At 34.2% G+C, this 17,347-nt stretch overlaps 2 protein-coding genes across 3 annotated transcripts; both read left to right on the top strand.

Moving 5' to 3' along the window:
* The first annotated feature begins 5,022 nt into the window (after nucleotides 1-5,022).
* LOC104785611 (transcription factor bHLH123-like) lies at nucleotides 5,023-8,075 on the top strand. The gene is made up of 7 exons (XM_087455535.1): nucleotides 5,023-5,480; nucleotides 5,596-6,280; nucleotides 6,367-6,480; nucleotides 6,889-6,954; nucleotides 7,213-7,278; nucleotides 7,396-7,446; nucleotides 7,706-8,075. The coding sequence occupies exons 1-7, from the start codon at nucleotides 5,236-5,238 to the stop codon at nucleotides 7,853-7,855; spliced, it is 1,377 nt and encodes a 458-aa protein (XP_087311661.1). The 5' UTR covers nucleotides 5,023-5,235; the 3' UTR covers nucleotides 7,856-8,075.
* Nucleotides 8,076-9,938: 1,863 nt separating this feature from the next.
* Nucleotides 9,939-16,687, top strand: LOC104785598 (ubiquitin carboxyl-terminal hydrolase 14). 2 transcript variants are annotated; one of them, XM_087455534.1, is made up of 20 exons: nucleotides 9,939-10,243; nucleotides 10,367-10,538; nucleotides 10,628-10,740; nucleotides 10,844-11,180; nucleotides 11,692-11,786; nucleotides 12,528-12,661; nucleotides 12,742-12,798; nucleotides 12,904-12,981; nucleotides 13,236-13,290; nucleotides 13,394-13,417; nucleotides 13,773-13,853; nucleotides 13,988-14,186; nucleotides 14,284-14,341; nucleotides 14,412-14,534; nucleotides 14,635-14,723; nucleotides 14,814-14,903; nucleotides 15,504-15,674; nucleotides 15,790-15,902; nucleotides 16,008-16,137; nucleotides 16,254-16,687. In XM_087455534.1, exons 1-20 carry the CDS (start codon nucleotides 10,148-10,150, stop codon nucleotides 16,430-16,432), a joined length of 2,394 nt encoding a protein of 797 aa, XP_087311660.1. In that variant the 5' UTR covers nucleotides 9,939-10,147; the 3' UTR covers nucleotides 16,433-16,687. The 2 variants fall into 2 exon arrangements, with proteins under 2 accessions (XP_087311660.1, XP_087311656.1); XM_087455530.1 differs by having other exon boundaries at nucleotides 9,952-10,243; nucleotides 14,409-14,534.
* Nucleotides 16,688-17,347: the final 660 nt, after the last annotated feature.

Genomic DNA, 17,347 nt, shown 5'->3' with positions numbered 1-17,347 from the left:
TAACACAATAAACAATTAATTAGTATAACATTTTGTGTGGGGCAAGATATGCTACTAGAATAAGCAAGTACGGGGGGGATATGATTGAAACAAAGAAAAAACAAAACAAACAAAATAATGAAGCAATCGACGAATTAATGTTGAACGAGTGATAGTGGATCAAAGATTGTCAAATATCGTCGAATTGCAAGTTGTCTGTTTAAAAGCTGACCGGCCTATTACAGAGTTATGTATTCTCAATTTGACTAATAACGTTTAAAACTAAAATCGGACGGATACTAATAACGTTTAAAACTAAAATCGGATGGATTCTAGACTCCTGCCTTCTGTTACTTGATGCCCTTTTGCACGTTGCTCCCTTGGTATTTATAGTTGATGGGACGTTTCATCCTTATGCCTCGGGATCGATGTGGTATTATCTTGGAGCAAAGGCGGTGACCGACTTCTTTGTAGGCTATCGTTAAATAGGCTATCCGTCTTTATTGGGCCTTCTAGAAGCTTAGTCGGTCTTGTAGGAATGACTTGGTCAATCAATACCTCCAAAGACTAAGTTGACTATTTCGTGAATGGTCGGATTGGAGGCCTGTTAAGAAGGGGTAAAACCCATATCCAACAATTAAGTGCGCAAATTAATATTGTAATTAATTAATTCATCTATTTCATATCTTAAGGTAGTTGAAAAAATTAAGATATTTGATATGATATTACAAAAAGGAGTTTTGTCACGTTATGACTTATATAAGACATATCGAGACAGACAACTATTCCATTTGATCAATGCCCAAGTGGAAGTCTTAGCTGTTTCTATTTCCTTCAGTTTTTGTTTCTTCTTCTTCTTCTTCTTTCGTCTCAGTGCTTATGGGCGGCTTATATTACTAATTTACTATCCAAATAATATTATTGCATACATGCTTGTATATTCAAATATGCTTTAACACATGCATTTATACATCAGCATAAATGAACTATTCCCTCGTACATGCACTTACTAAGATATGTTTTGAATAGCGACAAATTTAATTACAAATTATAACATATACCAACAAATGACTTAAAAGAATATATATATATATATATACAAGACTACAAGAGGATATTATCTTATTGTTAGATTTTGCGTTAATTTATGATTTGCTACAAAATTTGAAATTAATGTGTTGTTTAATCATATAGCTATATGGCTACTGCCTAGGTGTTAATTATGTATATGCATATATATATATATATGTCCCTACTTACAATATATGGTGAAATCATGGAGAGAGGAGAAACTGAAATTGGTGATAGCAAAGATGTAACCTTTTCTATGATCTAATCATTAACTTAAGCATTCAGCATTTGACGGCAATATGAATGGTACGACTTTGCTTCTTCGTGTCAAATATTTACCTCCAAGCTATACGGTTTTACTATGTCATTTCAGTTTGATTAAGAAAATTAAAAATCCATTTTATTGACTATATATAATATCTTTTTGTCTATATACCGTGCGCATACATATATATTATATACATACAGTATATACATAATACAGTTAATTATATATATATATATATATATATATTTATGTAGAAATAATGGATAATAGTGAAATATATATGTTTATTATAGTTGGAATAATAGATCACAGTACTGAGTACTGACTAGTATATATATTAGCATCTCATTGAAATAATTAGTATTATCTATTATTGGTAAATCCTTGAGACACCATTATTTCTGATTGGTGCATGAACCGTTTATAAAAAGCCCTTGAAGAAAGAAAGAAAAAAAAAATGAGCCGTTTATAAAAATATATAACTTGTTTTTAGCGCAACTAGAACTATGACATAACTAAAGTATAACTGAAGTCAAAAGACTAAAATAATAAAGCAAAACACAGAACGTGTAAACGATTAAATCACTCAGAGGTTGACTTAGACAGAAGAATTGTGAGATAAACGTCAAACTGAGGCGACAAGAATAGTTGAGAGCACATAAGAGAGAGTGTGTGTGTACACAAATATTTTACAATCCGAAAAAAAAATTATGACGGTCGAGATCTAATCAATTATATCGTTTGATCGACGGAGCAATGATGATGATCGTTTTGGACTATATTTTACTTTTGTCGTATCATTTTTTTACGTTTATGAAATTACCGACTATACCTTAATACGAAACATTTGCACAAAATGTATATACATGGTGTATGCTATGGAACATTATTTGCATGAAATTTATATACAAAATATTTGCATAAAATGTTAGTTTATGCACAAACATGGTATGGAACACAAATTCATAAAAATGCATTATATAACAAAATAAATGAAAGAAATTACTATATATATCATTTCGAATCATAATGCATGATATTTGTGTACGTTACACGTTGTTGGCTAAATCAATTTGGAGAAAAGACAACAATTATTTTCGAGTGTGGTATATATTACGTTTTCGAGTGTAGTATTACTCTTAAGTAAAGGAATTTATCAAAAATCAGTTGTTGTTTTTTTCCCTTTCTAACATAAAATAATAATGACAGAGATATATAGTTGATGATGTGATGATGAAAGGGCATGAGAGAGGCCGTGTGGGTTTGTCTCCGCGACAGTCTCTAATCCTCTCAGCTTTTTTTTCTTTTCTTTCTATAAATTTTCTTCACTGTACAGTTTACATGTTCATCTTCTTCTCTATGTTTTGTCCTTTTTCCATTACACCACATGCTTACGTCATTATGACGGCATTGCTCTACCTCAATCTAGTTCCTTTCCTATAATGTGAAAATCAAACCAATTCTAAAAGGCTTTCATTTCAAAAACATAGGGAACTGGGGAAGATGGATCCAACGTATACCAATGGTTTTTGGACGGCGAAAACTAGCAGTTGATGAAGATGCATGCCGTATGACACAATCTGGTATACAGTTAATTCTAATTGATGGAGACGTAGCCAATATAAAAGACAATATGGAAACAAGTTTATTCCATTGTCGTCTATCGCTTTTTCTTCTTAAGCAGTAACACTAGTTTTTGTAGTGCAGTAGTCAGAGCAATATATGTTGTAAGCAATGCAGTTGGATTATGAATGTTTTGATTTGGAGCAAATCAAACGGTCAGGAGTTCAAGTTACATGGCTGCTAAAACTTTCATATATCATTTTGTCACTAGCTAGGCCTATATATATATATATATAAATATCATGATATATACTGTATTTTATATATCCACGACAGTTTTTGCTAAGAAATTAGTATTTTATGTAAAACATCTATCTACATTTGCAAAGAGTTGGATGCCAGGGAAACGTGGTAATTAAAATCAATTAATAAACATAAAACCCAAACACTATTGAAAACTAGTTATACATAAAATGGAATGGATCATTTGATAATTGGTGAATAATTAATTATGGAAATAAATAGACGATTAAAAACTAAGTGAATGTCCAAACCCACTTGAAAATCCGCAAATTAATTATGGCTAGAGGTGAAATATGCCACTGAACCCTTTCAATTTCCCGTAAATGTTGCAAGTTAAAAGTTGCGATATTCTTCTTCTTCAAAGTAAAAGATCACCAACAAAATGGATACAACCGTGGAGCTTTTTTTTTTCTTCTCCAATGGCAATCATATTGTAATAAGTAAGTAATAATTTGTACTTGGCTTATAATCTATCTTAGAGAAATGAACAATTAACACCCCCCCCCCCCCCCCATTTAAAAGGTAAATAAATAAACTAATTGGTGCTATGTATACGTATATCTAGCTAGCTTTCACGAAGCTCACCTTTTCGATTTTTGTTTTGTTTTCATGTTGCTAATATATCATTAACTAATTAATGTAATGGATAACAGGATAAACCAGGTCCGATTGAGCCAGTAACTAAAAACTATTCGAGTGTCAGCTAAGAACTTCCTTGGTGAGTTTTAAAATCATCAAAAATGTAGAATTTTTCAGAAATGAATAGGATCATGCAAACTATGCTACTGAATATTAGCGGCTGTAAGAGAAGGTATATATGTAATATTATGCACTCTGTTTGACTAAAATCCAAACACTGATGCAAAAAAAAAAAAAAAAACAGCAAAATTCAATATCTATACGACTTCATATAGAGAGACAACTGTTCGATAAATAAAATGATTAGGGAGACGACCACCAAATGAACAAAATAAGGACTTATTAATACAGACAAATTACAATTTTAATTTAGCATTAAGAGAAAAGAAAAAGAGAGAAGCGTCATATTCAGGGCTCTGACTCTGAGACGGAACAAGTGGGGTCTAAGTTTGAAAGCACGCGCGCACGCCACGTGGAGCCCACTCGTTGACTTGGTGTGACTGGAACAAAAAAAAAACGCTGAAGTTCATATAAATCATTCATAAAAAAATATCTCAGTGGTCTGTGACTCTGACTGTGACCGTGACTGTGACCCGCTCCTTCTAGTCCATCCTCGGTCTCTATCTTTCTTTGCTTAAAATAAGTCAAATCCATTTCTCAACCTCTTTTATAGTTTTATGTTTCTAAAACTTTTCAAAATCTATCTATCTATAACAAAGTCAATTTGTTACTCCTCAATGTGAAAATTCTTTAAACTCTCTTTTTTTTTTTTTTTTTTCTCCTAACAACATATTTATCATTATTAGTGAATGAACTGAAAATTGACGGATGTTAATACAAAACATCACCGTGTATGTCTTTCAAAAAAAAAAAAAAAAAAAAGCTAGAAGGGTTGTCCAAATTTAACGGTATGTATTATTGTTGTTTTGTCATAATTTATGTTCAAACTGAAAATACAAATTTGTGAGTGATATACGCGTAGAAAATGTATATAAAAGGAAACTTTACCAAAAAAATAAAGGAAAGTATGAGAAATGAAATACGTTCTACTATTATAATTATTCTTTTGAAGTGTTAACAAATGGAAAAATAAACAATTCTTTTAGTTAATTTAACAAAATAAAGAAGTTGGGAATGACGTGGGCAAGAGAGTCAGCGAGAGCCACCTGAAAAAATGTCAACCAAACATTAATCGGATGGATGTTTTCATAAATAGTTAAACGAAAACCCTACCAGAAAAAATAAAATTATATATATATATATATATCCAAATATAAATTGATAAATATTTATAACTATAAGTATCTCTCTCGTGTGGATCCTCATCATTTCATGTAACCACAATCTGAGAAGACACAGCAAAAATTAAGATCCAGTATCCATACACACATATATATAGTCGTGAGAAAGCTATGGGAGATCATCATGATTTCATCAACTCAGGAAGCTGGTGGAAAGTATCTTCTTCTTCTTCACCATCTTCTTCTTCTTCCATGAGAGCAAGCTCAATTGAATCTGGTGGTTCTGCTATTTTCCACGAAAAGCTTCATCATCATCATCATGATCATTCGTTAGGTACTACTGATCATCATCTTCAGATGATTGGTCTAGGGCTTTCTTCACAATCACCTGTTGATCAATGGAATCAATCTCTCTTGTAAGTCTCAAATTTTGTTTCCTCTTTTTTTTTTTTTTTTTTTGGTTTTAATCATAAGTTTTATGCGTAAAGATTGTGTGTGTGTGTGTTTTTTTTTCTTTGCGGGGAACAAAAGACGTGGAGATAGTAAAGCGGAGACAAGCTTTGGAGTGATGCTTCAAGAGAATCTTAATTTAGATGCGGCTTCAAACGCAAACGCTAACACAACGTCATCCACATCATCTTACCAGCTACAAGAATCTGATTCCTCTCACCACCAAGCTTTGTGGAGAGATCCACAAAACGATTTCAAACCGCAAATCATGACGAACAACAATCGCGGGTTTTTCTTAGATCATCAGTTCAGTCCTCACGGGAGTTCAAGTACCGACAGTAGCACAGTGACATGTCAAGGTTTCTCTGTTGACAACTCGTCCAACAACACCTTGTACGCAGCAGCAGCAACTACAACTCCTAATTCATCTTCCGGTATGTTTCATCAACATAAGACAGCTAGTTTTGGCTCTTCCGATCAACAACCGTCGAGGAACCATCAGCAGTCAACACTAGGGTACTCTCAGTACGGATCATCCACTGGAAACTATGATCAAATGGCGTCGGCGTTATCTAATTCGACTTGGTTTTTAAGAGCTTCGCCGCCAAAACCACACAGTCCTTTGAGATTTTCTAACAACGCAACGTTTTGGAACCCTGCGGCCGCGGGGAACGCGGGTCCTCCTCCTCATGACGCGTCTTCGAACTTTTTTCCGGCGTTACAGCCGCCGCAAATTCACGCGCCGAGCTTTGACGAACAACCAAAGGTATTTTTATTTATATAGCTAGCACGAGTTATTTATCTACATATATGATATATGTATGCTTATATATGTACTGTTTCTTGTGGCAGAATATATCGGAGATTCGAGATTCAAGTAACAAGGAAGTAAAGAGAGGCAGAGGAGATCAGCCGGCGGCGAAAAGAGCTAAGAGCGAAGCAGCGTCTCCGTCACCAGCTTTCAAGGTATTTTGCTTTTTTATGATTTTTCTTTTTAAAAAAAAACAAGAAAAGCTTCTTTTTTGGTAGAAAAATAAAAGCATCTTTAACGACATTGAAATAAAACTAGCTTTCCATGGTTTTGCCAAAATAAACCGAATCTTTTTATTAAACAAAACGAAACCCTAATTTAAACTAATAAAATTAGGTTTATCATTACCACCAAAGTATTGATTATGAACCGATATTGAGAGTTTACGAAAAGACTCTTTTATTGCGAAGTTGTATTCTTGTAACATTCAAGAAAACAAACATTCTACCCAATTTTTTTGCATAATTGTTTGCACTAGATCTCTTTAGTTTTTAAGACTTGGATTTTTTTCAGTTTTTTTTTTGTATAACAAGGATATTAAGAATTAAATTTTGCTGAATTAGGTGAGGAAAGAGAAAATGGGGGACAGAATCGCTGCGCTCCAACAATTGGTTTCACCTTTCGGAAAGGTACTATCTCTCTCTCATTGTCTGCAAAAATTTGCTTTAGCTTTCAGAAAGATGTTGAGTGTGTATTAGTATATTTGTATACTGTCATTATTACTTATCATACTATTATTATATCTTTATTGTTATATAGAATATGTAAAGTCTATTTCTATAGATATTTATGTTGGGGATGAATGAATGAATGAATGAGATAACTCTTAGATTTTGGAGATAACTCTTAGATTTTGTTTTACTGAATCTCATGTGGTTTTGTGTCAGACTGATGCAGCCTCAGTGCTCTCTGAAGCCATTGAATACATTAAGTTCTTACACCAACAAGTTTCAGTAAGTTAGCCCATCCTTTTGATATTTTTAGTATATAACATTTTTCTGCTACTGTTTGAGTTAGTTATATTGTATTTTTCTACTGATGTACAAACTCTGCAAATGATTATAATTCAGGCTCTGAGCAGCCCATACATGAAAAGTGGAGCTTCTTTACAGCATCAACAGGTATTTCTTTGATTATATAATTTTAGGTACATTATTAAACCATTATACTCTTATTATTATACAATTGATTCCACGTACGTACACGGCTCTCGTTCACATTCTTTATTACATGTATTTAATGGTTGCTTCATCTTCAAGATTGGACAAAACATTATTTCAAGAAACCATGTAACGAGACCCCTTTTGCAACAAATTAAAGAAAAATCATTAGAAACTTATTTATTTAATTTCTTTGTTTTTTGTTTTTGTAATGATGCAGAGTGATCATCCCAAGGAACTAGAAGTATCAGAAGAACCAGATCTTAGAAGTCGAGGTTTATGCTTAGTGCCAGTTTCAAGCACGTTTCCAGTGACACACGATACTACAGTAGATTTCTGGACTCCTACATTTGGTGGGACTTTTAGATAGATATATAGACGAAAAAATTCGTATATTAGATGTTGGTTGACGTATCTTTTAACTTAATATATATACGCTGATTGCATATAACAATCAGCGCATTTTTAATGGACAAGTGAAACGTTTTGTCCATTTATATTTTCCTATATATACATAGAACTACTTCAAAACAATGTGTAACTGAAGAACCATGAATAGAGATATATACGAGCTATTGAGATTTTTAACATGTATTTTTTTCACGCGATCTATCCCAAACATATATCTAAAGGAGTCTTTTTTCTGTGTGTGGGGGTTATAATAGATAGATATAAAAGTTAGATGTAAAGTTATTGGTTTGGAAAAGAATGTAGGGATCTATAATGTAAGTATTGTCTTCATTGATGCAGAGAGGGAGAAAGAAGAATTAATTAAGATGAAAAGGAGCTTTTGTTTCTTCCTTTTTTTAGCTATTCTATTTTTTGAAAGGGAATAATTAGATTCCACGAATAAGAGAGAGTAATGTGTTGATATGCATATTTTGATTGGACAAGAGGAAAAAAAAAAATCTTCGGACAAATATATTTTTATAACTTTGGAATATTGTTAGTGGAAGTAAGCTTATGGCCCGCAGCGTTTTTTTATTTTTATTTTTAAATTTTTTACAAACTTTCTCTATTGAACATTTGTTAAAGGAAAAAAAAAGAAGAAAAGCAATTTTTATTACAATGAATTTATTAATGTTTAAAGGGATATATATATACTAGTATTTTTTTTTTTTTTTTTTTGAAAAGAGAATAATAGTTTTCTATATGGAGAAAATTGGATGGAAAATTCGGCTCTGCTATTTTGTTGTCAACAACTCTAGTGGATTTAGAGCACTTTTTTACCTCTTATATAGAATTTTGAACCCAACACAGTGAGATCTAGTAACATGATGTTAGATCACTGACCTATCAATTCCAGTTCGGTTTCTTTTATTTATCCCTAACAAAAATGTCTATTTGGACAATTTCTGAAAAATGAGATCATCAAAAAAGGTGAATACTTTTTTTAGTATTACTATCGCGATTATCATTGTCAATATTATTCACCCAAAATCACCCACTTGCTCATGTTGTCATCCATACTTCACATTGATACTTTTTTTTGGGTGCAAACACTTCACATTGATACAATTGTACTTTTCTATAATACTATTATATAGTTTTAAATTTAGTGACAGAAAAATATTTTCAAAACTGTTTTTTTGGTTTGTACTTCTTTTAAAAACATTGGTTCTCTCTTGAAAAATATGAGAATAAAAATGAAACAGAAGTTCAGTCTAATTAGTTAACTAGTCCACAAACATATTATAGTATATTTTACACATTTGAGTGAAGAACCATTGAACCAAATCATTTTAGTTTTGCGTTTGTTCAAGAACAAAAAAGGTCATTTTAGTTTTGATCCGTACCAACCGGTCCAAAAACTGACACTAGATACAAACGTAAAACAAAACCTCTGACAAAATCCATATGTGAATCTTGTGTTATTAAACAGTGATGCCGCTGAGCCTGTATTTATACAAGGGATCACTTAGGCACTTAGCTATTAAACCTAGATCAAGTTACCTATGTGATCCTTTTCAAAAAAAAAAAAAGTTACCTATGTGACCATGTCACAACAAAAATGGAAACCCCAATAACTACAAATATATACAATGATACAAATATATCTCAATAAAATCACTTCACCATTGTTCCTTCTTTAAAAGCATTCATATATTATATATACATGTATGCTGTATCCTTCGAAGTTCGAACACCCTCTCATTGCCGACATACCCGTTTTGTGTAGTTCCTTCTCATCAAACTGATCATGATGCGAATCGTGTTATTATTTGGATTTGATGTCAAGTTGTATAGTAATAAGTTGTGTGCTATATTTATTTCGGAAATCATCTCCATCTTCGTCTTTAGCTTACACTTATGATTTAACTAGATTACTTTAGTAGCTTCAAGAATCAAGACCAATTTGCATGGGATATGTGGGTCAATGAATAATATTGGGTTGCTATTGGGTAATATATACAAATTCTAATGGGCCGAACAATATTATTTTGTGAATCCGTAATTTGGAATATTTTTAAAATTTACCCAACAAAAGAACCCGGTTAACGAAAGAAAGGAATATAGAAGGACGACGACGACGACGTTCTCATCCGTCCCTTCTTCTTAAGCTTGAAACGGAGACGACGTGTTGCGATTTCATCACTACTCAACAAACTCGTTTCTCTTCTCTTCTCTCCGTCGATAGTTTCGCCGATTTCGCAAAAACCCTATGGAGCTCCTTCGATCGAACTTGTCTAGGGTTCAGATCCCCGAACCTACCCACCGCATCTACAAGCATGAGTGTTGCATCTCCTTCGATACTCCGGTAAGCCTCTTCAATAACTCTTCTCTCTCAGTTCGTTTTCTTCTTCAAGTTCCGAGTACTCGACTGCTGTTCTTTTTGTCATTTCTTGTGGTTTTGATGATTCCGCGATGATGGTTTTTACAGAGATCCGAAGGAGGATTGTTCGTAGATATGAATAGTTTTCTTGCTTTCGGAAAGGATTACGTTTCTTGGAATTATGAGAAGACTGGGAACCCTGTTTATCTTCATATCAAGCAGACGCCGAAGTCTGTTCCCGAGGATCGTCCTCTTAAGAAACCTACTCTGCTCGCTATTGGTATTCAACAATGATTCCAATGCCGTATCTATACTGAAATCTTGACCTTATCTGGGAGATTGAATTTTGAACTGTTAATCAATTCGCAGGAGTTGATGGAGGATTTGACAACAATGAGCCTGAGTACGAGGAGTCTTACAGTATATCCATACTTCCGGATTTTGTTTCACTTCCGTTTCCTTCTGTTGAACTACCAGAGAAGGTGTTTGCAATGTGTTTTTGATTTTAGGTGTGTTATCAGAGAGGGTTTATAGCAAACACTATGGCATGTCTTTAGCTTTCTTTTTGGTATTTTGTATTTGCAGGTGAGAATTGCAGTCGATACTGTAGTGAATGCTGTTGGTGCTGAGCGGAAAGAGCAAGTTGCAGCTTGGACAGCTGAGAAAAAGCAAGTTAGTCAACATGCATTGACACTGCAGCAAATCAAGAGTGGCATTGTCATTTCTCCTTCTGGTTGGAAATGCGCCAAGTGTGATAAGACAGAGAATCTCTGGCTTAATCTTACCGATGGAATGATTCTCTGTGGAAGAAAAAACTGGGATGGAACTGGTGGAAACAACCATGCAGTTGAGCACTACAAAGAGACAGCCTACCCTCTTGCTGTAAAGCTTGGAACAATCACAGCTGACTTGGAAGCAGCAGGTAAAGCTATCTTGTTTCCTATATCTAGTTTTAGTTCACTCTGTTGTGGATGTCTTTATTTTTTACCTCTGAGTAATGTAAAGACTTGTGATATTAGATTTGGCCTTTTTGAAAAGTTTCTTGGTACTCTTTAGCCGCTTTACATATGTGTTCAAAAATACTGATATCTGCCCTTAAGGCAAAGCCATCATGTAGGTGATACCTTTTTTAGTATGTCATGATTCATTGCATGTGGCTGGAGCTTTCAGAGCTTTGATGTTGTATATTTTCTACACTGTGCCTTTGAAAAAAAGATGTTGAATCCCTTACTCATAGAACCAGATTAGTCACCGGACTTCCCTGTTGTGTATGGCTAATATCAGTAGATAGTTCTCTCTTTGGGCCGGAGAGGGGGACTTCATGCATCACTTTGGTTTTTTTTTTTTGTTGTTGATACATGTGGTTTATTATGTTCTTTGGATGGGTTTTGATTTCTTCAGCACTAATGATTGCTAATATTTTGGCAACTCAGATGTATATTCATATCCGGAAGATGACAGTGTTTTGGACCCGCTCCTGGCTGAGCATCTGGCCCATTTTGGAATAGACTTCTCGTCGATGCAAAAGGTTAGTACTTAGTAATGATGAATCATGGTTCTGTTAAAGTATAAAAGTCAAGACTGCATCTTGTCTGGCACTTTATATTGTTGTTGTCTGTAGTTATGAATTTTGTATACGGCATCTTTATCAGAGACTCAAGCTTAGGTATTCCCATAGTGCTATGGTTTGTGTAGATATCCTTCTTGGGTCGCATTGGCATGTGATGATTGTACTAGAAAGCTTATGTCACGCATTCATTTATTTTCTTGAGCGCTATGGTTTGTAAGATACCTTCCTGTGCCGCATTGATCAAGCGCTGGGTGAAATAAAATGCTTATGTCTTGTGTTCATTTCTTCCTTCAGTATCAATTTCCACTAAACAACTGTACTTATGTGGAATATGTATGTGGCTAAATGTTTCTTTACCAAGAGCAAGTAGACTCGCATCGGTGTTATTGCATAGTGCACTTGGAGAACGTAATTTTAGGTTGTTTTGAGACAATATTCCCATTCACGCGTGCAGTCTAATAACTTGTATGTGTTGCGTCATGAACGTCTTAACATTTACTAAACGTTTTTTTTTCTCTCACTATTCCTTGCTGCATGAGCTTTCATTTCCCAAAACATAGGTTTTATAGTTCACCTGTCTTTGTTTTCTAGTTTATACTGACTGATCATCTTCTTTGCTAAAAGATATCCTATACTGATAGAACAGCTTTCATCAGAACAATATTAAGTTTCTTGGGATGTTTGCTACTATGTTCACAGACTGAAATGACAACTGCTGAAAGAGAACTTGATCAAAATACAAATTTTGATTGGAACCGTATACAAGAGAATGGAAAAGAATTGGTACCAGTTTTTGGACCTGGATATACCGGACTTGTCAATCTTGGGAACAGGTACTCTTTGTAATGATTTTTTTTTTCAGGGATTTCGTTTCCTTTTTGATGTCTTATGCCCATTTCATTTCCTTTGCCAGTTGCTACTTGGCAGCTACGATGCAAGTTGTTTTCTCTACCCATTCATTTATTTCAAGGTAGATGCCATTGCCCATATTTTCTTGTTTTTTTACTGGTATAACTTAGAGGTTGTTTGCTCCTTATATCCACTATAGTAACTTTTGGTTCTGAGATTGTTGCAGATACTTTTCACATCAGAGCTTAAAGATGGCTTTTGAGATGGCTCCTGCTGATCCAACTTTGGACCTCAATATGCAATTGTGAGTTATTTTTATAACAATTGTTACTACGTTTATGCTCTGGACTTTCTGAAATCATGTGGTTGAACTTTTGACACTGTATTGATGAAAGGGTTTTAAGATTATATTTGTGCATACCCTGTATCTGCATGATACATGCCTTAGTTTCTGTTTTTTTTTTTTCTCTGCACTCCTGTTTCTAATCTGGCTTCCATGAGGACAATTGCATGGCAATTTGCATATTTGTTTCCTACTCCTTACACTGTTGGCTGCAGAACAAAGCTTGGACATGGTTTACTATCTGGGAAGTACTCTATTCCTGCAACACAGGTATGACTATATCAGGAAACTTTTTTTGCTTGCATACATAAATATTATCTAAACCACCTCCTGGGGCCTCAGTACATTTATTTTGCCATTTTTCTGATTGCAGAAGGATGCTGCAACTGGAGATGCTGTAAGATTCTTATTCTATATGATGATTAGATTCGTTATTGATCTTTCAATAGAAACCGTTGCTTGATCAAGAGCTTTATAAGCATATCAATCTATTTATTCTAGTGATTTTTTTTCCGGGGTTTTATGGTAGTTCCTCATCTTTAGTCATTTTCCACTCTTAGAGGCTTTCATTTTTGGTATGACTTGTGCCTTGTGTGGTAAATAAACACAGTCCAGCACATCTAGCAACAAATGCTTGAAGTCCTTTGTTTGACTTTTGAATAAATATATGTATGTGAATGGCCACAATTTCTTTTGCATATCACCCTTGTGTTGATTTCTGATGACTTCACTTTGTTTTCAATCGATAATAGAGCCAAGAGGGAATACCTCCTCGCATGTTCAAAAACGTAATTGCTGCGAGCCACGCAGAATTCTCTTCTATGAGACAGCAGGTGAAAACCATGTCTTCTTAAATGTTCAGAGTTTTGTTTATTTTCGTACTTGTATTTGTATGATGCTTCTTTTCGGCATCTGTCAACGAAATTTTCTATGTTTCCACACTAACTAGCACCATTCTGTATCGTAGGATGCTCTTGATTTTTTCCTCTATATGGTAGGCAAGGTTGAGCGTGCCAACAGCACGACACCAGATTTAGACCCCTCGAGGAGCTTCAAGTTTGGGATAGAAGAAAAGATCCTTTGTTCATCTGGAAAGGTTTCATATAATAAGAGGGATGACTGTATTCTTTCTTTGAACATTCCGTTGCATGAGGCAACTAATAAAGGTAAAACCTGTTTGTCTGTCTCTGTTCCCCTTCCTATATGATTTGGTGTGTTTCTTAATTTTGTTGTTTTTGTTTTGCTGAATGTTTGGTGATCAAGATGAATTAGAAGCCTTAAACAAGCAGAAAGCAGGAAAAGGATTGGAAGAAAATGATATGTGAGTTAATTGACTCAAGTTTAATATGTTCGTAGTATCTCTGCTTATCTAAGATATTTATTTTCAGCAGGGCAAGTGATGAAATCGTACGACCACGAGTTCCTTTAGAAGCTTGTTTAGCAAATTTTGTATCATCAGAGCAGATTGAGGATTATTATAGCTCTGCTCTGAAGGGAAGGACAACAGCTATCAAGTATGATATATTTTTTTTTTTGCTGAGTGAATTCAAGTGCACCAAGAATAAAATGAAAGTAAGTTTGTAAGGGTGTATTTTTGGTTTCCATTTCATGCAGGACTACTGGTTTGACATCTTTCCCAGATTATTTGGTTTTGCACATGCGGAAGTTTGTTATGGAGGAAGGCTGGGTGCCAAAGAAACTTGGTCTCTTTCTGATACACAGTTCCTTATAATGTTCCCCTACTGGTCCTGTATATAAATACTTATTATCTTTTTCTTGATTTGCTGAGGCAGATGTGTACATTGATGTTCCGGATGTTATTGATATCAGCCACATGCGTAGCAAAGGACTCCAACCTGGGGAGGAACTGTTGCCAGATGGCGGTACGTCGTTAAATTTATTACAAGAATTGTGTTTCATAATTCACATAAATAATGATTGACTTAATTTATTGATTGTTTCGATCTCAGTGCTACTTTTTCGAATGTCATGACTATTAGCCTTTTGAACTTATCTTGGATTAGCACTCAGTTTATTAATCATTTAAAAGTACCAGCATACCTTAAACGGTTTCTTTATCATGGCCGTTACTTTCTAAGAAGGGAAGTCTGTGTATTGTTGCATCCTGTACACCATGGCTGTAATGAATCATCCTTACTCGTCAAATCACTTAAAATACATTTCCAAGCAGATACATTTTGCTGGAATTTTAACAGCCAAACTACATGTCTGCTGCGTTTTTTTTAATTCACACAGGAGTTTTGCTTCTCTTAGACTGCATTCACTAGCTACTTATTTGGGTTGTTTTTCAGTAATTTGATTACGTTTTTTTCTTCTTTTGCATGTCATAGTTGTTTTAGAGTCTTTGTGTTCTATTCTTTATTTCCTTGTCCACTCTCCATTCATTTATTATATTTTCAGATAAACAAAACTTGTAATTCTCCCTCTAATTTTGTTGGATGTTGGATTTTTTTTTCATACAGTTCCCGAAGAAGTGATGGAATCAGCGAAGCCTGTGGCAAATGAGGAGATAGTTGCACAGCTTGTCTCAATGGGATTTAACCAGCTTCATTGCCAGAAAGCTGCCATAAATACTTCCAATGCTGGGGTTGAAGAGGCAATGAACTGGTTACTTTCTCACATGGATGATCCAGGTAATTGAAAATAGTTCCACCAGTCTTGTAGTTGAGGCTCAACTTCACTCATAAAACTATATTATGTTACGTTTGGAGACCAATTTCTAATATGATGAGGCATTATGTATCGTAGACATGGATGCACCGATCTCACATCAAACATCTGACGTTGATCAATCGAGCGTTGATACCTTACTCTCCTTTGGTTTTGCTGAAGATGTTGCTCGAAGGGCACTTAAAGCCTCGGTATAACACTTTTGAGCAAATTAGTTGCATTTCTGCGTGGCTCTTTTTTTCTTTACTCTGGTCACTGAAATTGTCTTCTTCTTTTTTTTTGGTTTTCTTAATCAGGGAGGAGATATTGAGAAAGCAACAGACTGGATATTCAACAACCCTAATGCATCTGTTTCAGACATGGATGTTTCCTCTAGCAATTCAGCGCAGACTCCGGCTCAAAGTGCATTACCAGATGGAGGAGGGAGTTAGTTTCTTAAACCCTCCTTTTTGAGTCTTTCAATCTCATTTTGCAAAACAAATCTTAGTGTTTTTTTTCCACGAGAATAATTCTAACTCTAAGGATATGATCTTTAACTGCAGAATACAAGCTGTTTGGAATAGTAAGTCACATGGGAACATCAGTTCACTGTGGGCATTACGTGGCTCACATATTGAAAGAAGGTCGTTGGGTGATTTTCAATGACAGCAAAGTTGGTAACTCCACTGATCCACCTAAAGACATGGGTTACGTCTACTTCTTCCAGCGGATCGACGGCTGATTAATTCTATGGAGCTAGTCTCAAAGACAAAACAAAAAACTAATCCTTTTTTCTTTTTATAGAACTTTTTAAGGTCGATAGGGTTTTTCTTTTTTAAGATGTGGATTGAGGTGTCCCCATCCCATGGGTGATGGATGATTCGGTTCCAAAATCTTACTTGTGGATTAGTAAATTTGGTTCACCAAGAATCTGTGGAAATTCTTCACAAATTTGAAGACCCGTTTTAAAAACTTAAAAGAAAAAAATCATTCTTTATTTTGAGTTTTTCAAACATAGCTTATTAAAATCAGTATAGTTAATTGTTGTAGCTTGCATGCGTGCCTTTAGTCTTATACAAACTAGATTAATTCATATTTTGAAAAAATAAATGTATAGGGGAGAAAAATGAATTTTGATAAGTATGTATCTAATATCTATAATATATTAAATTATATCAGCTATGTTTGGAAAATATCATCAATTTGCATGAACTCAATAGTTTTAATTTAACTAGGTGCATGTAACTTTTTTTTTTTTTTTTTTTGAAAAATATACTACCAAGTTCATAATTCTTTGACTAAATTTAATATGTGTATGAAGAGTTTAGTCAAAATGCACGGACGCAGTTTAATTTTACATAGGTGCATAATTTGTTTTTTTTTTTTGTTTTTTTGGTAATTACATGTCCTTTTAAAAATTCGTTCATGTCAATTATTTAAATTTAATACTTTTGAATACATGGCCTTTACTCTATTGAATATATGTTTGAATAATTTCACCAAGATACAATTTCTAATATAAATAGGTGCATGAAGTGATATTTTAAAATAAATTGGTTTCAGGGAAAATCTCCTTGGTCAATTGTATTCATCACGTAAACTTTATATATGATACAATAGGAGTAGCCTCCAAGCCAAGAATATATTCTATACATAT

Source organism: Camelina sativa, chromosome 1, assembly GCF_030686135.1.
Source record: "Camelina sativa cultivar CO46 ecotype springtype chromosome 1, ASM3068613v1".
Classification (NCBI taxonomy): Eukaryota; Viridiplantae; Streptophyta; class Magnoliopsida; order Brassicales; family Brassicaceae; genus Camelina; species Camelina sativa.
The sequence above is the reverse complement of the archived record's forward strand: the minus strand, read 5'-3'. Positions and strand labels throughout refer to the sequence as shown.

What these genes read in the sequence shown, in the direction of transcription:
- LOC104785611 (XM_087455535.1), top strand. Translation starts at nt 5,236, where the DNA reads ATGGGAGATCATCATGATTTCATCAACTCAGGAAGCTGGTGGAAAGTA. An exon ending in CTCCGTCACCAGCTTTCAAG is followed by an intron (nt 6,481 to 6,888) that starts GTATTTTGCTTT and finishes TTGCTGAATTAG; the next exon opens with GTGAGGAAAGAGAAAATGGG. An exon ending in TCTTACACCAACAAGTTTCA is followed by an intron (nt 7,279 to 7,395) that starts GTAAGTTAGCCC and finishes ATTATAATTCAG; the next exon opens with GCTCTGAGCAGCCCATACAT.
- LOC104785598 (XM_087455530.1), top strand. Translation starts at nt 10,148, where the DNA reads ATGGAGCTCCTTCGATCGAACTTGTCTAGGGTTCAGATCCCCGAACCT. An exon ending in ACCTACTCTGCTCGCTATTG is followed by an intron (nt 10,539 to 10,627) that starts GTATTCAACAAT and finishes ATCAATTCGCAG; the next exon opens with GAGTTGATGGAGGATTTGAC. An exon ending in ACTCTATTCCTGCAACACAG is followed by an intron (nt 13,291 to 13,393) that starts GTATGACTATAT and finishes TTCTGATTGCAG; the next exon opens with AAGGATGCTGCAACTGGAGA.